The sequence below is a fragment of the Carlito syrichta genome, unplaced genomic scaffold (genome assembly GCF_000164805.1).
Source record: "Carlito syrichta isolate Samal-C Ts95f unplaced genomic scaffold, Tarsius_syrichta-2.0.1 Scaffold297925, whole genome shotgun sequence".
Taxonomy (NCBI): domain Eukaryota; kingdom Metazoa; phylum Chordata; class Mammalia; order Primates; family Tarsiidae; genus Carlito; species Carlito syrichta.
The window spans coordinates 101,776-126,528 of NW_007242021.1; the positions used below are offsets into that span (position 1 = coordinate 101,776).

At 42.7% G+C, this 24,753-nt stretch overlaps 1 protein-coding gene across 2 annotated transcripts in view; it reads right to left on the reverse strand.

Annotated features, from left to right (window-relative positions):
- Nucleotides 1-24,753, reverse strand: part of KIF5C (kinesin family member 5C) — a 155,694-nt gene that overhangs the window by 86,340 nt on the left and 44,601 nt on the right. The window contains exons 2-4 of one of the 2 annotated variants that reach the window (XM_008054687.1): nucleotides 19,115-19,205; nucleotides 11,065-11,138; nucleotides 4,385-4,489 (exon numbers count right to left, since the gene is read on the reverse strand). In XM_008054687.1, the coding sequence (XP_008052878.1) occupies nucleotides 4,385-4,489; nucleotides 11,065-11,138; nucleotides 19,115-19,205 (270 nt within the window). Of the gene's footprint in view, nucleotides 1-4,384; nucleotides 4,490-11,064; nucleotides 11,139-11,235; nucleotides 11,313-19,114; nucleotides 19,206-24,753 lie in introns of those variants that run through there. The other variant, XM_008054688.2, reaches the window with a different exon arrangement.

Below are 24,753 nucleotides of genomic sequence, written 5' to 3' on the forward strand. Positions count from 1 at the left end.
GAGCTCAGAAAGGTAACTGGGAGACAGCTGATGATGGTGGCCACCTCTAGAGAGTCCAGGAGGTAGAATGTAAACAAAATGTGACTTAATAAAATATCATTAGACTGTGAAAGGAAAAGAAGGCCTTCCAGTTAATTGTTCTCAGGCCTCAGCACCACCTTCTTCATCCTCACCAGTGGAAACTGTTTGAACTGCAGAGCCCTGAACCCTATTGTAGTCCTGCTGAATCAGAATCTCAGGGAACAGGGTTGTAGAATCAGCTTCGAAATTCCCCAAGCAATTCTTAGGCTGGTTGATGTCTGAGATGTGTTTTCACTAAATATGTGGTCTTAGGGATTCAATTCACACATAACCAAGACTTTAGGCCTCAATTTTTGCATCTGTCACATGAAGCCACTAGGCTTTATGATGTCAAAAATTTCCTTTAGGATTCTGCACTCTATTTACATCTGCCCTCTCAGATAAACTTCTCTCTCCTATGTTTATTTGTGTTGTTGAAATCTAAACAAAGGAAGAGTTGTAAAGCTGGGATGTGACTACACAGGTGAAACATCACCCCCACATCCCAGCCCTCAATCAGTCTCTACCTTTAACTAGGGGGAAGTAAAGACTCCCTAACCCGGTACTGGTCCCAATCAAACTCATTCATATCTTTTATATACCTCAGTTTGGAACCAGCTGACTTCCCAGCTGCTCTGAGATTTGGGGTCCTGACTTTGAACCTTGGAATCCGTTGCTGGGCATTCCCTCCTGGTTGCCTGTATCCCTAACAACATCTGCCTATTTGAACATCTGCCAAACTCCCCTGTCATGGAGCCCCATTTCTCATGAATGTAGACACACCTATGACATTAAAAGGATTCACAGCCAGGCTCGGTGGTTCAGCCTGTAATCCCGTGCTTTGGGATGCTGAGGTGAGTGGATTGTTCGAGACCCGCCTGGGCAACTTGGTGAGACCTCATCTCTACAATAAATCAAAAATTAGCCGGGTGTAGTAGCACATGCCTGTAGTTCCGGCTACTTGGAAGGCTGAGGCGGAAGGATCGCCGGAGCCCAGCAGGTGGAGGCTGTGGTGGCCGGGAGCAGCCACCGCACTCCAGTCTAGGCGACGGAGTGAGACTCCAACTCAAAAAAAAAAAAAAAAAAGATTCACCACCTACAGCTCTCTCTCATCTTTCATGAAGCCACACTCCCTGATGCCTAAATCCTTATGGGTCTGTTTGGCCTCCATCCCTAGACATATCTAACCCAGCCCTTCCTATAGCCAACTCAACTGTGACTCTGCCCATTCTATTTATTTCAGAATTGTCTGATTTTCACTAAGACTTTTCTGTTATTTTTGAGATCTTAAACATGTGGCCTTATTTCCATGGATTACAGAGAAAATTAATTACATGTAAAAAGCAATCACAAACTAGATATTGGCAAACTGACAATTAGGATTCTACTCACATTTAAGTAGAAACAGAATTCTGATTTATTAATTTCTGCTTTTGGTGCAGCGGGGGAGGGTGATTTTGTTATTCTGTCATTTCAAACACTTTGTACAAGCAGGCAGAAAAAAATAAGTAGGCATTGTTTGACATTAAGAAATAATATGTTCAGAAATAATGTTTAAGACTTCTCTGGGACTCATTTTAAGGAGCAGATTTTCAATATTGCTTTAATTAGCTCTCTTTTTCTTGATTTAACCTGTCACTACTCAGTCCAAAATACAAAGTAGTCAGCAACTAACTTGCCCACTTACGATTATTATTTATAAAACAAGTAAGCATAACTACAAATGCAAAACAGGAACCTGGACTGTGAAATTCAGCCCTAGAGACTTAGAAAGTGTTGTTCCTCTCCTCCCCCCACTTCATGCTAGGGCTGTTTTTATCTTAATAAGATTCTAACACAAGACCCTATTTTGAGGGCAGTAATTGGTTTAACATCTTATTCCCAGATTATCACATAAGAACCCTGCAGTAGTTTAAGCTATTTAAATGCAAACAGCCTTAAAGAAGCACTAAGCTCCTAAATCTTGATCTCATCAAAGCAACAAGCTTCTGTATCCTCAGATATAAAGAACCTTGGCAAGAAGGAGAAGCGAGCTTTAGCCAACAAAAGGAACTGCAAGGAAAAGTGATTTGCTAGATGTAATTTATAATTGGGAAAACAGTTGTTGCCTTCTTTTCATATTATTTGGGAAAGGTACACAATAGGAAGGGGAGACCTTTAATATAATGGGAAAAGTCCTGCAATGTGGGGTTGGTCAGACCCGAGGGTCTGTTCATAGCTCTGCCAATGCCTAGTGTAAGCTGGGCCATCAAACTCTGCATCTTTGAATTTTGGTTTCCTCATCGCTAAATCGATGGGCCTTTTGCATTGAGCTCCCAGCCTGAAGGGAAAGTTCTTGGCTGATCCGCTCAGTTGAGTTTTCTTAGAATCAACCCCCTCCTCTCCAGTCACCATGGAGTGTGTGCATCCTGGACACAGTTAATGAGGCAGGGAGGCACCTCCCGCAGAATGGACCAATGGGCCTCTTCCCAAAGGAGTTTGGAATTGAAAAAAAGGAATGTGAAGAAGCAGCTGCCATGTTGTCAAGCCCCAACCCCCTCAAACAAAAGAGAGAAAGTTGGTCTGAAACAAGAGGAAAAAGTTAAAAAGTAAAGAGGGCAGAAAAGTAGGGGCTGTCATGGGTGTGTGGTTTTCTGGGAGGTGACGAAATGCTCTGGAATTAGATAACGATCATGATTGTATAATTTTGGAAATATACTAAAAACCACTGACTGTATGCTTTAAAAAGATGAATTTTATGGTATGTGAACTATATCTCAATTTTTTAAAAAGTTTAAAAAAGAAAGAAAAGTAGGACTTGGATTTCCTTCTCTCCACACACCCGCCCACCCCCAAAAATGCCTGCTGTTGGATCTTGCATCTTCTAACAACATCCTCTATTTGCTTAGACAAGTGACTTTCTGTCATGTGTCAACAAAGGAGTTCCAATAAATAAGCCCCTAATACCTACCAAATTTTATGATCTAACAGCTACAGTGAGAGTAGAAATCAATCTTTCTGTCTCTCTGTTTCTTTCTTTTTTCAAGTTGGGATCTTACTCTGTCACCCAGACGGGAGTGCAGTGGCGCAATAATGGCTCACCACAGCCTCAACCTGCTGTGCTCAGGCGATCCTCACACCTCAGCCTCCTAAATAGCTGGGACTACAGGCACACATCACCACAGCTGGTTTATTTTTTGGTTATTTGTAGAGCAGAGGTCTCACTATGTTGCCCAGGTTCGTCTCAAACCTATGGGCTCAAGCAATCTTCCTGCCTCAGCCTTCCAAAGTTCTGGGATTACAGGCATGAGCCACCATGCTCAGCCCTTTATTTCAATTCGGATTTAAGCCAGAACAGAGGTTCTGACTTAAAACAGAAAACAAAATACAAGGACAAGGAGAAAAAGGAGAGAAAAGTTCCCTTCTCCAATATTTCTCAGAATATGTTCCTCAAATACTGGTCTGTCATAGTTCGGGGGGTGGGGGGGGAATGTGTCCACAGTCAAATAAGCTAGGAAATATGGATATATGCACGCCCCCTTTAGAGAGTCACATTGCACAATAGCATATTTAAACATGTGATAAATTGGTTGGTCGGGTGCACTGGCTCACTCCTGTAATTCCAGCACTTTGGGAGGCTGAGGAAGGAGGACAGCTTCAAGCCAGGTTTTCAAGACCACCTTGGGCAACACAGAGAACCTACCTCTACAGAAAATTAAAATATTAGCCAGGTGTGGTAGCTTGTGCCTGTAGTCCTAGCTACTTGAGAGGCTGAGGCAGGAGGCTCACTGTAGCCTAAGAGTTTGAGGCTGTAGTGAGCTGTGATTATGCCACTGCACTCCAGCTTGGGTGACAGAGAAAGACCCTGTCTCTAAAAAAATAAACAAATAAACAAATTAAATTAAACAAATAACTTGTGATAAACTTAACATTGTTTAACAAAATACTTTCCCAGCTTATATGAACACATATACCTTTCTTCTGGTAGCCCACCACCAATACCATAAGCGACTGTGCTCTATGAAACACACACTTTGGGAAATGCTGTCCTAACCCAAGAACAGACATTTTTCAGCTATATCCACAGGGTAAAGGGTAGAATCAGGCAACTATCAAGATGATTCCATTCTAAAGAGGACTTTACTTTTATTATCTTGATATTTCAAGCAAACCATCCAGATAGCTAAGTATTAGCTTAAGTCACTAAACAACAGAGCTTTGTTTTCACAGAAGTGTCATTTAAATTAGATAATATCATCTGCTACATCAATATAAAAGGAGGAAGGATAAGAAACATGACTCGAGGTCCAGTGTATTCTCTAGAAACTTGGTCAATAACACTTACCTTGATGTGAAACTCCAGGTTTTCATCCATGGAGTAGATATGGTCAAAGATATCATGGGCAATCCTTGGGATGATCCCCATGAGTTGAGGGTCGTGCAGCTTCCCCTAGTAGGTGAAAAACACAAACACAGGCAATTAAAGAGTGGTACAAAACATGAGAGAGAGAGAAGGGACCATCCCTGGGTTTCTTAAACACAATCTGGTGGAACAGGGCGCGCCCATGGGTAGCCTGCTGGCTCCCCTGGGGATCTTCCTGATTTGCCAACAGACCCAAAGTTGACAGAATAACTCAATGTGTTGGGCTTTTTACCCAGCAGGGGAGTACTTGTTCTGCCAGGATCTAGGGCCCCACAGTATTCCCTCCTGCTGCCACTCAAGGCAGCACATCTGTGTCTATGTGGCTAGAGTAGAGTGAGAAAGAGGAGGGAAGGAGCAGGAAATGAGAATATATGGGTTTTGTGTATGAGTATCTATAAACTGACCAGAACCTGAGAGTCCAAGTAATCTTCAATGAAATCACCTTGAGAACTGATAGATATATTCTCACTAATGTCATCACTGCTCCAAAATACCGAAGAACCTTATTCTGAAAAACCTTCAGTATCATTTTACAGACCAATCAAGAAAATCTATTTGATCAATTTCTTTTTAAAATCTGTCATTCTCAGCCTGAATTGTTCCAAATAATTTTTGGCCGTTTCTAATACTTAGAACCACTTTTAAGATATTCTTATTTCCCCCTTTTTCCCATTTCTATTCATTTTACCTAAGGGGCAAGGGGATAGATCAATCCTTCTGCTATTTGAACTATTCTAAATCCATTTTAAGGTCCAGAATTTGCCACCTCTGAAGACTTTCTAAAAGAGATTCCATAGGCTCTGACAGCAATTCCTAAAGAAGAGTTCCAGAAGTATTTAAAGCAACACTCAACCTCCAGAGAGTCTTCAAATAAGCCCACAGTCAAATGAGCACGGAAGTTGTCGTGCATGTGTTAAACAATCCATCACTGCACAGACATACAGTCTGCAGGTCTAAAGTGATCACAAGCAATTGTATGCCCAGAATATTTCCAGACCTTCAGGAAGTTATAATACTCTAGGAACAAATGGAATTGGAAGAAAAGCACAAACCCCAGTTTGCTCTTTAGTCTTCCAGGGACGTTCACCAAGCTCTACAATTTAGACTCATCCTTGTTCTACACCTGCCCAGTACCTGGAAGATCTGCTTTGTTTTCCCTCAATTACTTCCTTTTGTCTCTTCAGGGTTTCACCACTTAGTGTCTCTCTTAAAGTGACTTTCAAGTCAAGATCTGAGTTCAAAAGCAAGAACTCACATGAACCTCAGCACTAAATACAGGCTACAAAACACCTGGCATTAAAAAATCCTCCTTTGCACACCTGGACTGTGGAGATTGTTGGTAGAAACAATACCTATAGTGAAAACACAGACCTCCATCTGGTCAAATGTCAAGACTCCACTCAGCTAGTGTAAAGACCTCCCTAACCAAACCCTCCAGAACTCTTTAATAATTCACAATGACCCTTTAGCTTCTCCTCAGTGGTCCACAGCCAGGGAAGAATGATTGGTAATCCAAAAATCATTTATAAGTGACTCAAATCTGCTTCCTAGATACATTCCATTTGAACAGATTTGTTTTCCAGTTGATTCTTGGCTTATCCAAGTGCTGACATCCCTTTGTTTGGATTTTTCAGGATAAGAACCAGGGATGAATCTGGGGCACTCCCTTCTTTGTCTCCCTGAAGCCCTCACCACAAATCAATGAGACAGAAGTAAATGTTCTCATCATAATGCCTTCCATCCCCACAGAGACAGAAGAGATACTCAAATCTACTATAGGCTTAGGGGTTGTGATGCTTGACCTAGCTTGCATACCCAATAGTGTGTGTGTGTGTGTGTGTGTGTGTGTGGTGTTATATGGAGTACATGTATATGTGTGATATGTGTGGTATGTGTGTGTCTGTGTGTGGTGTGTAAATATGTGCGTGGTGTGTCTATGGGGGAGATGATATATGTGGGGTATATATGTGTGGCATGGTGTGTGTGCTGTGGTGTGCATATTGGGGGAGTTGTGGGTGAGAGTGTGTCTGTGTATATGTGTGGTGTTCTTTGGTATGTGTGTACTATAAATGCATGTGAGTGGTATCTGTGTCTGTGTGATATATGTGTGTGTATGTGAGTATGTGCGTGCGTGGTTGTGTGTGCGATGTATATGTGAGTATTGTGTGTGTGGTGTGTATGTGAGGAGATACGGTATGCCTCTGTGTAGGGGCGTGATATATGTGGGGTATCCATGTGTGTGTGTAGTATGTGTATGAGAGAGAAAGGGAGCATGGGAGAGAGAGACCGTGTGTGTACACAAGGCAGGGGGGTTCCCTAAAGGTCTTCATTCACTGCTTCTACACTGATTACCTTGCAAATGGGAGGCATAGCACAGAAACACAATGCATAGTCACCCCAGGAAATAAAAAGTGGTAAGGAAACTGAGAGCTATAGAAACTCAAAGAAAAGTCCCAGCTGAGGTCCTAGGGTCTGACTTCCTTGAAGGACACCAAATCTGGAGGGATGAGTAAGATCAGGGATGGGCAGAGAGGAGGAAGGCAGAGAAGGTGAGTAGGAGGAACAGAGCGCAGGAATGGAGAAAGAACAGTGCCTTTTTGAGAACAGTGAAGGTGTATTTTGGCTGGAGGATCAGGGATGAACTTGAGAAAAAAATGTGCTGCTTCACCACCTTGTTTCTTTCAGAAAACCAAAGGAGAAACATTTTATAATTGCATTCTGTATAATTCTCTTCAAAAACGTTTCCCACCGAATGTGACCTTCAAGGAGCACGTATGAAAGATGAAACAACCTAGTCTACTGGCCGCTAAACAAGGCTCTCTTTGTTCTAGCCCCAGTTGCCTCCCGGACCTCTCAAGGGGGACAGAGTTTCCTGAAACTCTAAGATGGGAAAGCAGGCAGCCCGTCAGTCCGTGAGCACCATGTGCCCAGATGGACTTGGTCAAAATCACTTGGCAGGCTTGGCTTGGCAGCGAGGACCTGTACCATTCAGATGGCCTCCAGGTATCCCTTCGGGCAGAGGAAAAAACACGGGATCTCTCCATTTATCTTTATCAGTGTGCAGAAGAGGATCACAAAGTAGGACAGGAGGCCAAGAGAAGCCCTTCCCAGCATCACACACTGAACAAAAGGACTGTCCCTTCTTCCCCAGCTGCAGCCAGCACCCCCAGTGTCTTCCCCAGTGCCAACCTGGGGATGGGCTGCACACAGCCAAGGGCTTGTGCATGTTGGTGTCTACCAAGCTTAGCGCCAACACTGTCCAGTGATTCATATTTTTACTGAAAATCCACCTTAAACGCTCCATCTTGAGAAGCTAATCTTTCCAATTTCATGTAGGCTTATCGGTTTGTTCCCCTCAATAGAAGGTAATGGAATCACCACTGGATGTCAGGCCAAAAATGGGGGATTAAAATGAAAAACAGCTTTAAAATGTGACCGCTCTGTCCACTCAGGGAGTTAACATCCCCTTCAGAAAGCCTTTGGAAGATCATAATATGTAATTCTGAATATATAAAATCCTCCTTTCAGAAGACACAGAGCCTGCAGGGATTTTTTTATTTAATTGCATTCCAGGGCCCTGGATTTCTTGGTCTCCTACAGTCTCTATGACTTCAGCTTGGGGCTCTTCCTTTCCTCTGCTTTCCTCTTAAAATATCCCCTACCTTTTCTCCAATCTATAATTACCCTGCAGAAAGAACCCGATTAAGAGGGGGGTGGATGGCACTAGGAAAAAAACTCATATCCACACCAACTCCTTCCAACTGTAGGCACAAGTATGTGATCTTCAAAAGACACAACAAAGAAAAGCAACTTGTTACAATCAACCTTTCAAAACTGGCAAGGACAAAGAAGCGACAGCATGTAGGCAACTGGAGGTGAGACCTGTACAGAATCCAGGTCCCTTTCGGTCCCCCTCCTTGACTCCTCTTTGGGCAGGCATCATGGAGTTTATGATGTAAGGCACAGAGGGCCCAGGAACCTGTAATTTAACAAAATATCTCCCACATTTGTTTTAAAAGGGTGGGCATAGCTCTTTGCTGTCACCCTACAGTCATCTACTCTCCTCCCAAAATAAGATTTTATACTGCAGAGTGGTCTCTCTCTTGGTGTCTTACAGTTTTAAGTTCTGACATTCAGCAAATACCTTATATTTCCCAAAGAATGAATTAATCCCAAATATGAGAGGTCATTCTTGTAAGCATTCCCTAAGAGTTTGGGGGATTTTAAATACTGAGAGCTGTGGGGGGTTTTTGGTTTTGTATATAGTTTGGGAATTTTCCCAAAACCTTAAGACTGACCGAATTCCTCAGCAGACACCATATCTCTCTCATGTGCCTTATGACCTAGGAAAGGAGTTTTTGTTCACAGCTACTGGAATGGGTGGGACCCAGAAGTGAGTAACTGCAACTCTTTTAGTACTTCAAAGGTCAAGGGTCTGGGGCCCAGTGAGAGAAAGGAAGGGAAGGGGCTGGGGCTGGGGCAGGAGCCTGGGAACCACAGGGCTTGTGTTTCCAGGATGGGTTGCTGTAGGTAGGGTGTTAGAGGCGCAGGCGATGTGCCTAGATCAGCTCCTGTGTCGGGAAAAGCCCTGCTCAGTTCAGAGGAGGTGACAAATAAACCTTGTGCTTCCTTCAATCTGTGCAGTCTCTGAACCACTTTGTCTTCAGCAAAATGGGTGAAAGAGAGTCCACACCACAGAAATGAGATTCCCCGGAGACGAACCCCCAGCGGTGAACCCAGCACTTGAAATCGGTGTGAGGAGAACATTAGCGCCCTGAGGGTTTTAGCCTCTTGCCTCTGAAATCTCCTCTTCAATAGGAATGATTCATAAGCTAAACCGATTCTGCAGCAGCCCTCTCAGTGACATTCCCAGGAGAGCATTGTAAATGAAAAAACCTTAGCTTGAAGGATTAAGGATTCATCTTACCCTGCTGCTGAATTCCCCAAACTTCCTCTGTGCAGTTTCTTATAATAACCACTCTCTCCACCTCTCCTCACCTGTCAGGTGGACCTAACCTTTGGAAAAATTATCAGGCCCTGAAGGCCTTACAGGAGTGGTGATAAAAAGAAGGAAAAGAGAAGGTAAAGGGGTCTAATTTTGTCTGCAGACATGCCTTGTTTGGAAGACAGCCTGAAGCCACAAAGCTCCACAACTAACAATTTGAGCTGGGGTCACACCCTCAAGTGCCTACAGGGACCAGGTATGTAAGTTAATGAGGAAGGAAGCTGAACATATGTTCATATTCACACACACACACACACACACACACACACACCCGGCCCCATACACACGAGATGGCCAGGACCAGCAGTACCATCTTAACAAATATTAACATATATTTTATCAAGCCTCTCCTAGGTGACAGGAGATGTTAATAAAAAGGTGACAAAGACAACGAAGTAAATAGTGAAAATGGAATTTTACATTATGGTGATATCCACCCAGTGTTGCTAGATCTTCAGAATGTTCAAACTAAGATGGCAAACTAGAATTGTGTGAAATCATCCCTTTTTTATTTATTTATTTATTTTTGAGTTGGAGTCTCACTCTATCACCCAGACTGGAGTGCAGTGGCCGCTCTTGGCCATCGCAGCCTCGACCTGCTGGGCTCTGGCGATCCTTCCGCCTCAGCCTTCCAAGTAGCTGGAAATACAGGCGCGCGCTACCACGCCCGGCTAATTTTTTGATTTATTGTAGAGATGAGGTCTCATCAAGTTGCCCAGACAGGTCTCGAACCCGCGGGCTCAGGCAATCCACTCACCTCAGCCTCCCAAAACGCGGGATTACAGGCTGAGCCACCAAGCCCGGCTTAAATCATCCCATTTTAAACATTGCCTACAATTTAAAAAACAAAAACAAATCATTGTGTAAGCTGAACAAAGACATGTCCATGAGTTGAATTTGGTCCACAAACCAACTGTTAAAAATCTCAGACCTATAATTTTTTATTTATTCTAAGGAAATTCACCTCCCTGAGGTGTTTGTCAGGGTAAACGATTTTCCCCACAGGTTATCCCAGCTAGATTGGGCTGGAGTCCATGGGATGTTGACTTCACTGTTTAGCGTAGTGGTGATTTTTTTGTTTTTTAGTTGAGGAATCTCAGTCTGTCACCCAGGCTGGAGTGCAGTGGCATCATCATGGCTACTGCAGCCTTGACCTCCTGGGCTCAGGTGATCCTTCTGCCTCAGCCTTCCAAGTAACAGAGACTACAAGCATGTGTTATCATGCCCAGTTAATTGATTCATTGTAGAGATGAGGTCTCACCATGTTGTCCAGGCTGGTCTCAAACTCCTGGGCTCAGGAAATCCTCTCGCCTTGGCCTCCCAAAGTGCTGGGATTACATGTGTTAGCCACTGCGCCCAGACTATGACTATTTTTAAATAGAATTTATCATTACCATGTTAACAGAGCTATCAACAAAGAGATTTTTTAAATAGTGAACTCCTGAGACTTAAAACTCAAAGACATAATCAATTGGCAAAACACAAACATCTCTATTGCCTAGTAAAAAAAAAAGCCACATGCATCTCAAGTTTTCTGGCAGCACCAGTTCCATTCAGTCGTTTCAGAAAATGACATCACAGCAGGCTGCGATCTTACCTCCATGGTGTGGGTTTTTCCTGATGAAGTCTGTCCATATGCGAAAATCGTCCCATTATAACCTTCAAGGACATCTGCGAACAAGAAAAAGAAATTAAAATTAACTCATTACTCTGATCACATGCTGGTGTAGGTTGCATATCTTAAAATTACATTTTCCAAATGGCCCACCTCATTTTTCACACAAATGATATATTTCAACTCCATGAGCATTTTAAGCAGAATTGTGAGATAAGAGCAGAAACGCAGGCCTCCGCCGTTCTACAAATAGAAAGAAATGGACCCACATTTCACAGAATGCATTAATGAAGAAGGAGGCAGACATACTTTCTCCCAGTGACATCAAAATTAAGATGTCGAGAGGAAAACTTTTTTTAGTATTAAGATACTTGAGTTTTCTTCTGTAAAGTTGATCTCTTGAGATCAGTTGAGGAGAAAAGAACATTATCCATGCCCTAAGTTTCTGGAGTGAGGTGAAGAATAAAATTTATTTCCTGAAGATTTGATTTGCTGTCAGTTTAAATGTTAGCCCAGGCCAGCTCCTTGGCTCCTTGGAGAGGCATCTCCTGAAAGCTCCGCCCCACCAGAACTCCTTCAGTCCAGAGCTGGGGGAAGGGAACAGCATCCCACTCAGTAAACTGAGCCCCTCAGTGACAATGCAATCACCCCAGAGACCAGGTAGGCCTTGACTTCAATTTAATGCCTCTATGTCTGCAGTGACTGCTAGCGAGCCAGCCCAAGCCCCTCAGGATCAGGAATTTCTTTTAATTACACAATAGGTGCACTGTGCAAACCCCTCCATACTGCAGGTCGGTGCCACATCACACAGGGGCGAGGGGAGGTGTGAGGGTAGAGGCTGCTTTTTGCTGAAGAGCTGCAGATAATCTGTGGAAATTCTTCCTAAGAGGCAGAGGTGATTAAAATATATTTAGTACTCATTTCCCTCCTGCTTTCCTCCTTCATTCTTGCAAACATCATCAAAAGGGGACCAATGCATCGTTAATATCCTTGATCCACCATTCTGCATAAGGGGAAGTAGTCTTCACTTGTGTAAGGTGGAGGCAGGGAGAGGAGTCCCTACTGAGGTATCCTGCTCAGCCTGTAATCCCGCACTTTGGGAGGCTGAGGTGAGTGGATTGCCCGAGCCCGTGGGTTCGAGACCCATCTGGACAAATTGGCGAGACCTCATCTCTACAATAAATCAAAAAATCAGCCGGATGTGGTCGCGCACGCCTGTAGTTCCAGTTACTTGGAAGGCTGAGGCAGAAGGATCACCGGAGCCCAGCAGGTTGAGGCTGCGGTGGCCGGGAGCAGCCACTGCACTCCAGTCTGGGCGACAGAGTGATTCTCCAACTCAAAAAATAATAATAAATTAAGCCAGGTAATCAACACCATCTAGTTCATGCCCTAAATAGATTTTTGGCGAGGGGAGAGTTCTCTCTGAATTTTATGATACTGGTTTGTTTTTGTTTTGCTTCACTGAGTTTTCCATAACAAAATTTTAATATACACTTACATTTGACTGACCTGAGGTTGTTGAAGTATGAACTAGTGTAAGAAGAGAACACAGAATTTTCCTTTAGGAAGCTTAAAAAAAGAGAAAGGCCACAGAATTTTTTTTTTAATCTTAGCAGTCCTCAAGAGTTTGCATTAAGCTATACTGAAAAAGAGAGAGAAGGGGAACGAAGGGGAGAGAGAGAAAGGAGGAGAATGGCGGGGGAGAGAGAATGTTCAACAGATCAGACTTCTGGTAATGGTTTCCCTGGTAACAGTGGGAAGCAGAAATGTAAAGAAGAGAGTGTAGGGTTGGAGGTTCAAGCTTCAGTTTTCACGAAAATGCCAACTTGCTCAGAGAGAATATTCCTGCAGCCAGAGCACAGTGCCTATATGCCACCATTAATCTGATATTTGAGGGATCCAAAAGAAAGCGTTCCGCTTTTGGGTTGTGCTTTTGAAAGTCCATATTCTTAACATAACTCCAGACAATAGAATGCCGGTCACAATCACAGTACTAAGGGTTCTATTTCTTAAAAATTAAGTATCTCTCCCCAAAGTGAAAGGGCCTTCCTTTATGTTAAGCCCATGTGTGTAAAGCACTCTGTGACCCACTAGCCTAGGGGCTAAAACAGCACTAAGGACGCCAAGTTCAAGGATCCGGACAGCCCGACTCCTCATCCTGCAAGTGCTCAAGGGTGCAGCAGACCTCAGAGAAGTGGCTCTGAGCAACCTGCCACACTCTAAAAGAAACTCAGTTCAGAGTCCAGGCCCTGATGACAAGAGAAAGCCTAGCACCAGCTTCCTCCTGAATTAGGCCACACCTGAGGCCCCCAGGCCAAGTCTGCCTCTCTGCGTTCATTCTCACTAAGCAGAATGCACTATCCTAGCTCTCCGTTAATCATGAAACTCCTGCAGTTAAGGACTGGGTCAAGCGTATGAGCCTGTCAAGGACATCACTTGTTTTGGACTAAGGAGCTGTGGGGCCTATAGGGACAGACTTGGAAAATTCCTGATTCTCCCTGCTAGTCCAACACTGAGCACCATTTCTCTTTCTTTGTGTGTAAGAAAAAGAAAATACATAAAAACCCCACTAGAACCAACTCCACTTGGCCTTGAAAGTATTTACAATCACTTTACAATTAATTCATCGCTGGAGAACCTCTCTCCAGCGCCCAAGGTTGAATAGAGCCGATGTCGCCCTCTGTTGACTCGATCCTGAACTAGACGGTAATTTAAAAAGAAAATTGCAGGCTCTTTGAAGTCAGTGTTCTCTATTTCCTTCCAAGCTCCAGGCTCGGGGTGGGGGGGGTGGGGGCTGTGTTTGTTTGTTCCTCCTGTGTTTTATTTTTAGTAATGAGCGGAGGCAGGGAGGCGAAGTGGAGCCGAAGTCCAGTGCATTTAGGTGACAGGCGGCAGAGGGCGCTGCAGGAGCCTCCACCGTGCCCAGCCCCGGGCGGGGCCCCACCACCATCCCACTGACGCCCTCGGTGACGGCCCACAAAAGGCACTTTCAGCACATCGCATGACAGTTCCTGGGCCCGTGGGATGCATTTGTTTTAGAGTCTCTGCAGAAACAGAACGACGATTTCTACACGTCGGCCGCGCTCAGCCAGACAGAACCTCTCTTTGTGACGGTGTCTGGCGTGATGTGACCTCCGCTCGCACCACAGCCCGCCCGCCCACAGTCACAGCGCCAATCCATCCCGCCCGCCGTCCGCGAACCCTAGTGGGAGCTTCCCCTGCAGGTGCCCAGAGCCCTTCCAACTCCCCAGGGAGGAGGGAAGACAGGAGTGGGTGCCCAGGATACTCGTCGGCTCAGTTCTGAGTTCAGGTCTCGCTGGCGCAGAAGAGCAAGAATTTGGGGAACACACGATCATACCTACACATTAGCCTTCCAGAGCAGGCAGTGAAATGACAGCTTTTTTGCGGATGACAGGCAGTCACTGTGCCAGGCAGAGGCACGCTGTCTTCAGGATCAAACGTGTCTCATTATTGGCAGATCGCCAGAGCCACCACAAAGCCAGAAACCAAGATCTCTATCCTCTCTCTCTCGCCCTCCTCTACTCTCCTCCCACCCCATCCCTATCCCTATCTTCTGCCATGCTTAGTTAATAGTCCATATGACCTAATAGAAAAGGAACAACTCAGCCAGGCAAGGTGACTCACACCTGTAATCCCAGCGCTTTGGGAGGCCGAGGCAAGAGGATCACCTGAGGCCAGGAGATCAAGACCAGCCTGGGAAACATAGCGAGGACTCATCTCTAGAAAAAATAAAAATACTAACCAGGCATTGGGTGGCACATCCCCATAGTCCTAGCTACTCAAGAGGTTGAGGCGGAAGGATCACCTGAGCCCAGGAGTTCAAGGCTGCAATGAGACGTGACCATGCTACTATACCCCAGCATAGGCCACAGACCAAGACCCTGTCTCTAAAAGAAAAAGAAAGTCAGGTGTGGAGGCTCACACCTGTAATCCCAGCACTTTGGAAGGCCTAGGCAGGTGGATTGCTTGAGCCCATGAGTTTGAGACCAGTCAGAGCAATATAGTGAAATCTTATCTCTACAAAAAAAATTAAAAATCAAAAAACTAGTTGGGCATGGTGGCACACACTTATAGTCACAGCTATTTGGGATGCTAAGATGGAAGGATCACCTGAGCCCAAGAGGTCCGGCCTGAGCAACAGAGTGAGACCCTGACTCAAAAAATAAAACATAAAAATTTTAAAAAGAAAACAAGGAAAGGAACAACTTATAAAATAATTGTGATCAAATGCTCATCATAGCCCACCAGAAAAGAGAAGACGAGGCAGTGTGGTGCAGAAGAATATAAGCCAGTTAAACAAACCCAGGCTCAAGTCCCAGCCCCACTGCTCCTGGACTGACCTGGCTAAGTTACTTTGCCTCTCTGAGCCTCAAATTCCTCTTTTGAACACTGAGAAGAATAATACTCACCCTTCATAAAGTTGTTACGATTTAAAATGCAACAACATATGTAAAGTAGATAGATGGCACCTGATAAAGAGCAGCTAGAAAATATTGTTCTTCTTATGAGTCCCATATAATAATATAATAAATCTGGTAATATCATCCTAAACTTAACACTCTTCATGGGGTCCACACTGCCTACAGGATGAAGTCGATCAATTTCCATCACACTGCCCCAGCCTAACTTTTGCCGCCTCATCCCCGTCACGTCACTCTGCACCCTGTACCACTTCAAGCTGCCCAAACAAAATTTGTGTCTTTCTGTTTTTACTTTTGCTATTCCCTCCACTTCTACAGCCCTGCCCTGTGATAGTCCTCAGGACCCAACCTTTCCCAAAGCCTGCCTCAGTTCTCCACTCCATCTCCCCACCCACCAGAATCTACATAAAGTGACATTCTTCTGTGCTCCTGTAGCATTTTGCACACACCCATCTTAAGGCACCTAATGCCTGTGTGCATGATGACTATGTGTGCACCTGTCTCTTTCCCTGTACCCAAAGCTCCTTGCAGACAGTCTTACATATCTTGGTGACTCCGGTCCCTAGCAATGCTCAACACATGGCAATCATCACATAAATAATTAAAAGAAACAGCTGAATGAATGATGTTTAAAGAAATCAGAACTGGAAAACAAGATACCCCCTTCTCCAGCATCAGGATAACCCACATATAGTTAATTCGGAAAGCAAATGCCTGGAGTGGCTTCTGTAGGTTGGGATATAGTCACCAGGACTTCAACAATAGCATCCAGTAACCATGGTGTTTAATTCCTAGGTGTTCACAGCAGTCTTCCTATTTACCATGCTGGTTGTGACAGACCCTACAACCTCTTTTAGAAGAAATTGAAGAGAATTCTATATGTTTTTTTAGACAACATTTTGAAAAACACACACCAGACAAAGATGGGAGTGTGGGAGATGCCAGGACTCTACAAACTAAAATTTGAAGTTTTTTTTTTAATCCAGTAAAGTTGTAGGGAATGAAAAAAACAAAGAGAGAATACAGTTATCCAGTTAAATGGAGCCTTCTAGACGCTCCAAATCGTTAGAATTTAGATAGACATGAAAGCTCACTAATCTACTACATTAGCATGAGTCATGGGGACCACGGTGACCTTCAGAAGTCACCTGATTTAATTATTGCCTTCAAGGAAAAAAGCCCTCCACAGTACCACCTCCCAATCCTGATGTAAAGAGGACCCCTCATGGCAAGAGATACCTCAGTTACACTCAGTAATCTACTCCAAGGAGATTGTTCTTATATCTGTTTAACCATGGTAACACAGCAATACACAGTCACTTCTCACACTAGCCTCAGTGGATATTTTAAAAAGTTCAGTCAGGCTGGGTGCAGTGGCTTACCATGCAATCCCAGCACTTTGGGAGACCAAGGCAAGGGAATTGCCTGAGCCCGGGGGTTTGAGACTAGCCTGGGCAAACTGGTGAGACCTCATCTCTACAAGAAATTACAAAAACTAGTCAGGTGTGGTGCATGTGTCTGTAGTTCCAACTACTTGGAAAGCTAAGGTGGAAAGATCGCCTAAGCCCAGCAGATGGAGGCTGCCGTGGCCATGAGCATGCCACTGCACTCCAGCCTGTGCAACGAGAGTAAGACTCCAACTCAAAACAAACAAACAAAAAAGTTCAATCAGGTCTTCATTACTCCTTAATATTTTATTTTTAAGGGAGAACAAGGTACTTAATTGCTACCAAATGAGTGTGACCACATTCTATTTATGGTACCCTAAAAATGTTTGTTTATGTTTATCATATCATGGCAGAGTCTGATTTTATTCCAAATGGTTTTCTTTATGGCTCGCCATAGACTGTGTCTCAAGTTATCCAAAGTTAGGTCATATCTTCACAAGACCTCCCCAGGGACTGCTCATTTTTGACATTTCATACTATAGAAAAATCCAAACATTGAAAGGGGCCCAGACTTCTCTAGTGAGGAAAGACTCTAAGATTACTATAGTCTGTTAATCACAGGATTTTTTTCTTAATGGAGTGCATCCATTTCTAATTATGTCAGCTTAGTGAGGACAGGATGTATTTAAATGGCCCTCATGCTTAGCACAGCATGTGGTAAATACTATTTGCTTCTGATAATGAAGGGGGAGAGAAAAAGAAGGAAATTCTGGCACATATGTGATTAATTGTACTTTAATAAAAATGTGAATGAGTGCAATAACAGAGAGGAAGCAGAGCTGACTAGGAGCAAACCAAGAAAGATATACTGCATAGAGAGAAAGCATGCTTAGATAGAAAGAAAAGCAAAGGCATGAAAGTGAAGAGAAGATAAAATTAATTACCACCCAATATAGGTCCATATTAATTTGAAAAGAGCTCAAATTCAGGCATACTTTTTTCTCTTCAGGTTTCTATAATAATCTCACTGTGAAGACCTTCAAAATTAATTGATGTCTGCAACAAGAATGTGAATAACCATACACCTCAGCAAGGAACATTACATACTGACACGAGTCTCCCACGCAGGTGTCCAGGGTCAGAATTAATCAAACAGATGTACCCAGAGCTGATTTTCATGAATTTCAAATAGTTAGGTTAGTCAGCTCAGCTTCTAAAAACAAGCAGATCTAAAACAACAAAGTGGTTTTTTTATTTTGTGGTTTTGTTTTTACTTCCTGCTTTTTAAATCCAGAGCTACCTATACAGGTGGCAGTATTAAGACACTTGAAAGCACAATTGCCATAGCATTCAAATTTGAAGGCCAGGATTTCATGATGAAAAGCAAAGTAGCAGGAGATGCCCCCCAGCTCTGTCCAGATGGCAGGCCCGGCCAACACAAGCTCCAACCTGCCCCTGATTTGAAAGGGCAACATAGAGCAATGTGTAAATTGCTTGTCTCCCTGCTGTTATTTTGACACAAACCCTCCAGGGCCAGCGCCAGTCCCAGAGAAAAAGGACTGATCTCTAAGACATAAATGTAGGCTCGAGGCTACCGATTTGGAGGAACAAATGGCAGGATTTGGGTGGGATGGTTGAAAGCAGGTTAGGTGAAAGTATAATTAAGGAATGCTGAGTAGCAAGACCAGCTCAGCAACCAATAAAATAATATGATTTTACGACACTGCAGAAAATTCCTTGATGGCAAGAATGTTCCACATTTAAGGCTTCTTTCTGAGAGATATTCATTAAAAAAAAAAAAAAAACACAAAATAAATCAACCAAAGGTGTACAACTAGAGCATTAGGAATAAGTATTTTCTCCTCCAAAGGAAAAAAGAGGTTCTATTCGCATAGCAGTATTTTAAAATCATTACAGACACAGTGTGACCATAGCTTACCTTGCTTTTAAGTTTTTGGGTGATAGAATTTAAAAGGTGGCAAAAGACATAGAGAAATCGCCTTGGAAAGGAGGCATAGCGAGATTAAATAATTTGCCTGACATCATAGCAAATCGGGGCCAGAGCCAAGGCCATAATTCAGTGTTTCCAATTAGCAGGCCTCTGCTTACAGCCAAGGCACATTGATTCCTAGGCTGCAAATACCATTTAATGTTTTCAATTACTCTGAAAAGCACAAGAGGAAATAAAAACATAGCACTTACCTTTGACAATTTGCTTTGCACATGCATTGTATACCTGCTCTTGAGTCGTGTTGGGAGGTAGCACTCTGTCGAAGACATATGGCTTCCCTTGCTAAAAAAGAAAGACAGAAGAAAGAAAGGGGTGGAGAAAACACATTAGAAGTTTCGGAACAAAAAGCACTAACATTAGTAGTTAAACCATAGGTACTAAATCACCAACCCTGTTTTTAAGACAGTTCCTAACCAAGACTAGTGAATTTTTACAGCGTGAACCACACATCATTGTGTGTACGTGCGCTGTATGTTGAGAATCTGAGAGTGAAAAAAATTGTTTTAAATTTGAAACACTTCTTTGATAAAAATGTAGGCTGACATTCATTCATTTAAGTCAATCTTTACTGAGAGCTTATACTGAGCCAGGCTCAATGCCGAACAAATCACAAAACCAGACTGCCCTTGTGAATCATTCAATTAAGTGAAGAAGATAGCTAATAAGCAAGAAAGCAAACACATCAGAAAATGCAAAATGCCTAGGTGCAAACTAATGAGACACGGGATGACAGAGAGGACAACGAAGGCTTCTGTGAAGAAGTGTACCCTCTGCACATCCTAGGAGTAGCTCTGGATACTAGGAACCTCCCAAGGACAGTGTGACTCCTCGAAAAGATAACAGCTCATGAGGGATCCAAAGGCAAGGTTTGTTACAACCCATAACCTTCACACAAAGCAAGCACAAAGCTGTCATACTGGCTTAACATTTCATTCATTTATCACTTGGGTGAAGCTGGACTTGAGGTAAAATCCTATGCCTTGACCTTTAATCTTTGAAAATGGGGTTGAACCGGCTAGGTAAATGTGTACTTCCAGTTTGGTCTTAGAAAAATGGAGAATTTAGGGGTACCATAAGATTTTGTTTTTATGCAAAGCAGCAGAAGCAGAATCATTGTGCTAAAATTATGGAAAGGGATCATTTCCGGATGGTTTGTTCCCATTTCCTTTAGCTAGTGAACCAAGTATTTGGTTGAATAACCAAAGAGAACATTCCCCACCATAATCTATTGCCAGCTCCCAGCCCACAACATTTCCATTAGCTTTATCTATTTGTAAAATTCAACTAAATGTCAGGAGGGCAAAAGGTAAGAATAAACATTCACAGAGTTTGCCTAAGTATTTGTCATCTATCGAGCCTTCTGGAATAAAAATGCAGCTTTGCTTAATTGAAAATAAATCCACTATTTCTTCAAACTTAATGAGAATCATCACAATAAATCCTCTTGTTTACAGCTTGATCCTGCATTGGGTTTTAGAGAAAAGGCATCTAATACAATGGGCAAAATGACCTATTAAATTATAGTGCATGGTACAAAAAGTAGAATTCCTCAGTTCTGCCCTTCAATTTAAAATGTTTATTGGAATGCATCATACTTTCACTTTAAGAGAGATAGAGAGTAAGAAATCTCTTCTCTTCATTTAAATAATATGATTTACCAAATGACAAAGATAATACAGTAATTCTCCATAACCTAGAGTTAACTCCCAAATGGAAGCTGCCTTCAAGTCATTATGACTAAATTAATACTAAGAAAAGATAAAATTTAGAAAATGGTGTGTTATGAGACCCATCTTGTCAGGATTAGCACATTAAGTCATTAATAATGTAAACATTTTTCTGTGTTCTCTTCCTGCACTTAGTTATAGACTTTTATTGTAGGTGAACCCTAAAGTCTTAGAAGAGATTAATTAGAATTTAGTTATTGAATATATTCAAAGAACAGGCTTGTGGCATAACCAGCTGTATATACAATTACCTCTTTTTTTAATGCCAGGTGTGGTGGCTCATGCCTGTAATCCCAGCACTTTGGGAAGCAGAGGACTGCCTGAGCCCAAGGGTTCAAGACCAGCCTGAGCAATATGGCAAGACCTCAACTCTATAATAAAACAGACAATTATCTGGGTCTGATGGCATGCACCTGTAATCCCAGCTACTTGGAGCTACTTAGAGGGCCAAGGCTTGGAGAGTCCAGCAGGTTCAGGTTGCAGTGACTATAAGCATGCCACTGCACTCCAGCCTAGATGACAGAGTGAGACTCAAACTCAAACACCTACCACAATAACAACAAAAACCCTACAAATTATTCTTTGTTGCTTTAGTGATGATATGAAAACCTCACAGATCCTGATTGAGGCTTGAACAAAGATCCTTCCCCCATGGGCCCCAAGGAAACAAGACTCTCTATTTCTGATCCCACTGAGGCTGAGGGTTTCTGTAGGCAGGCACTGGGTCCAGCTTGTTCATTACAGTTTTGGAATAAACTTTTCAAACTACATTTTAATATAGGTACTGGTACAATGCTTGAAACTGAATGATGACATCACCAATCAACTCCTTCAGGAGATACTGTTCCTTTTCAGGTGTGGGGCACATGGTTCTGTTGAACCTCTCGGGCTGCCTCTGTCATTGTACTTCACAGGTGTCCCTTTCAAACTTCTAAATGATGGTGTATTCAGGACTCAGACTTCAGCCTCCTCTCTATCTACACTCTTGAACTTCATGTAAGTTAAATGAATATTTCAGCCTTCATATCTCATCTAACCTCCAGATTCATGTGCCTTCTAGGCATTTCTACGTGGGTGTCCATTAGCCATCTCAAACTTGACTGACCCAAAAAAGAACCATCAAATTCTCCTATATCTGAGTAAGAACTGTACCACCAGTCAACTGATTATTCTCACTAAAAACCAAAGAAACATTTAGTATATCCCATAGATTCTATATCCAAAATATATCCCAAATTCTATCACTTCTTACCATCCATACCACACAAACTCAGTCTAGCATTTCTCCATCAACCTCTTCTACACAACAGATATAACCACCTGACTGGTCTCCCCACCTCTATTCCTTCTCCTAACAACCCAATTTCCACTTAGCAACCAGAGTGAGCTTCTTAAAACTGTAAGTCACATATCATCTCCTTGCCTGAATGACTCCTATTATTCTTACACTAGACCCTCTTTGCCCACAGCTGCCTGCGTTTTCCTCCCTCTCACTACAGTGTGGCCCAGTGGGCTCCTCTCTCTCTCATGCTTATTCTCCTCTGCTACTATCCCTTTCTTTCCCTCAAAATTATTTCACTGAAGATCTTCATTTGGGTCACCACAATCTTCATTTGGCTGTCTCCTTATCACCCTTCAGAACTTGACTAAATGTTTTCCTCCTTTGAGGGCTTTCATGATCCTAGCTAAAGCAGCCTCACCCCCACTCTGGCATCACTGTCTGTCACATTATTCTATTTGATTTCCTCCACAGTAATTTATATGTGGGCTATTCTCAACCAATTAAATGGACCACTGCAATTAAAGCATTTTGCCAGCTAAAACCGAAGTCATATAAGTCCCCAAACCTAACTGCATGTAGGCAAACTTGCTTCAATTTATGAAGGGAATCTGGATGAGACACACACACTCCACACATACTACTACTGAAAATAAAGTATACCAGCTTTACCCTGAAACCTCCACAGAGAACAGTGCTAATTGCATAGGAGCAGCATAACTAAAATTAATAACTTACCAGGATCACATACAAAAAATAACAGCAGATGGTTCTTATACTTTTATAGTTAAATTTTTTAAAAATCATACCACCAGAACTTCTATCAAGATGTTGAGAGCGAAGTGTCTGTGAACCATATGGCCTACCTATTAATACATTTGACCTATTACCTGACAACTGTTCCACAGCCTGGAAGGAATGTTACTATGGGAGACCAAGGAAAGGAAAAGACTCACATAAAAGTTTAGAAGATAAGCACCAGGAAGAATGCTAAGGAAAGTGAAATCAATTATCCCTAAGAAGAGATCATTAAGAAATAATCCAATCTCTAGGACTGACCAAGAGTTGTAAACAAAAGTTGCCAATGATTTGAATGATTTATTCTATTTTTACTGAGAAAGAAAGAAACAGAAGAAAAAGACAAATTTCCACAAAGAGATTTAAACTCACTCTGAGGAATTACCTTCAGACACTGAGGCGTACTATATCTGGAAAAGGAACTGAGAAGTGAAAACAATCATTAACTCTCTGTCCCAGGTGTGTATATGACGTCATTCCTGAAAGTACAGCAACCATGAGTTCTTTCAGCCTATGCTGACCACTTTTTTACCACTGTCACCAATACCATCACAAACCACTGTGACCCAAATCCTTTTATATTCTGTCTCATTTAATTCTCACAGTAACCCTATGAGCTGGGTATTATCATCCCCACTTCACAAACTGGAAAAGGCCAAACAACATTATCAGCTCTATTACTTTGGAAAAAGAATTTCAAGATTCTGATTTCAAGCGTTCTTCCTTTACACAGTGCTGTTTTCCTAAAAAGCTTATGATTTACTGGAAAAATAGGAGACATCAAAAACAACATATGCTAACACCAATATAAAAGAATGAAGCAAAGTGATTAATGAGGAAACAAAAGACAGAGGCCCCTACAGTAGTCAAGAAAGTGTTAAAGGTAGGATTGACAAGAGACCATTGAGGAAAAAAGGGCTGGAGATTCAGGAAGAAGGACGAGATTGGCAAGAAAAATATAGTGGCCATGCAATGGCAAGTAGTCTCTTCAACAGAAGGAATTAAAAATAGGCAAAGGCTAATCAGAGGCGAGGGAAAGACAGATGCAAGGCTTACTATGAAAAGGTGAAGTCACTTTTTTAATTATAGAATTTTTCAGAGCCAAAAAGTCCTTCTAGGTCATCCCAACCCAACATCATATTTTAGAAATAAAGTGAGATCAAGAGAGGGTAGATGGCATGCAGCCAGTTAGGTAGGCAGCAGATGTTGCCAAGCATCCAGAACTCCATCACCCAGTTCTAGAAGTTCCATTTTAAATCACTTCCTCTCTCTTGAGCATCTGGTTCTTCTTCTTTTTTTCCCCCCTGCTTTCCTCCCAATCAATTCCAAATTATTCCCAAATATATAAGTAATTAGTTCAATGAACAAAGGATTGTTGCTATGAGAGCTATAGTTGTCCCACAGAATTGAAATCACAGCCTCTTAGAGTTAATAAAAACTTCAGAGTCAGCCAGTTCAACCTCCTCTTAATGCTTGACACCTATCTCCATGAGCCCTGAGAGGGGAACACATATGGCCCACAACTCAGCTAGTTCTAACTAACTGTTACAAAGTTGTGTCCTTGTATTGATTTAAAAGCTGCCTCCCTGAAGCATTAGGTCCAGTACTATCTTCCACTGCAAAACAGACCCACCTAAGCCAGGCACATGGCACATGCCTGTCGTCCCAGCTGGTCAGGAGTCTGAGGCAGGAGGATTGTTTGAGCCCAAGAGTTTCAGACTAGCCTGAGCAACACAGTGAGACTGTCTCTAAAAGCAAAACAAAAAACAAAGCAGACCTGACTGCATCACGGCTTTGTTTCAGTTTGAGAGCTAAGTGTTCACCATCCAAAACTCTTTTGTCTTATCTGAAAGAGAAAGAAAAAGACAGAAATACTTCCCTCCTAAAAGTTGTATGAATTTCTTTTGACTTGAAGGACTCCAAAGGTGTCCAAGGCTAGGACATCCGTAAAACATTATGCTAGTCTGCACAAGAAAAAGTAAGTAAGATTAGGTAAGTAAGTAAGATAAATTCAGACTGTGAAGAG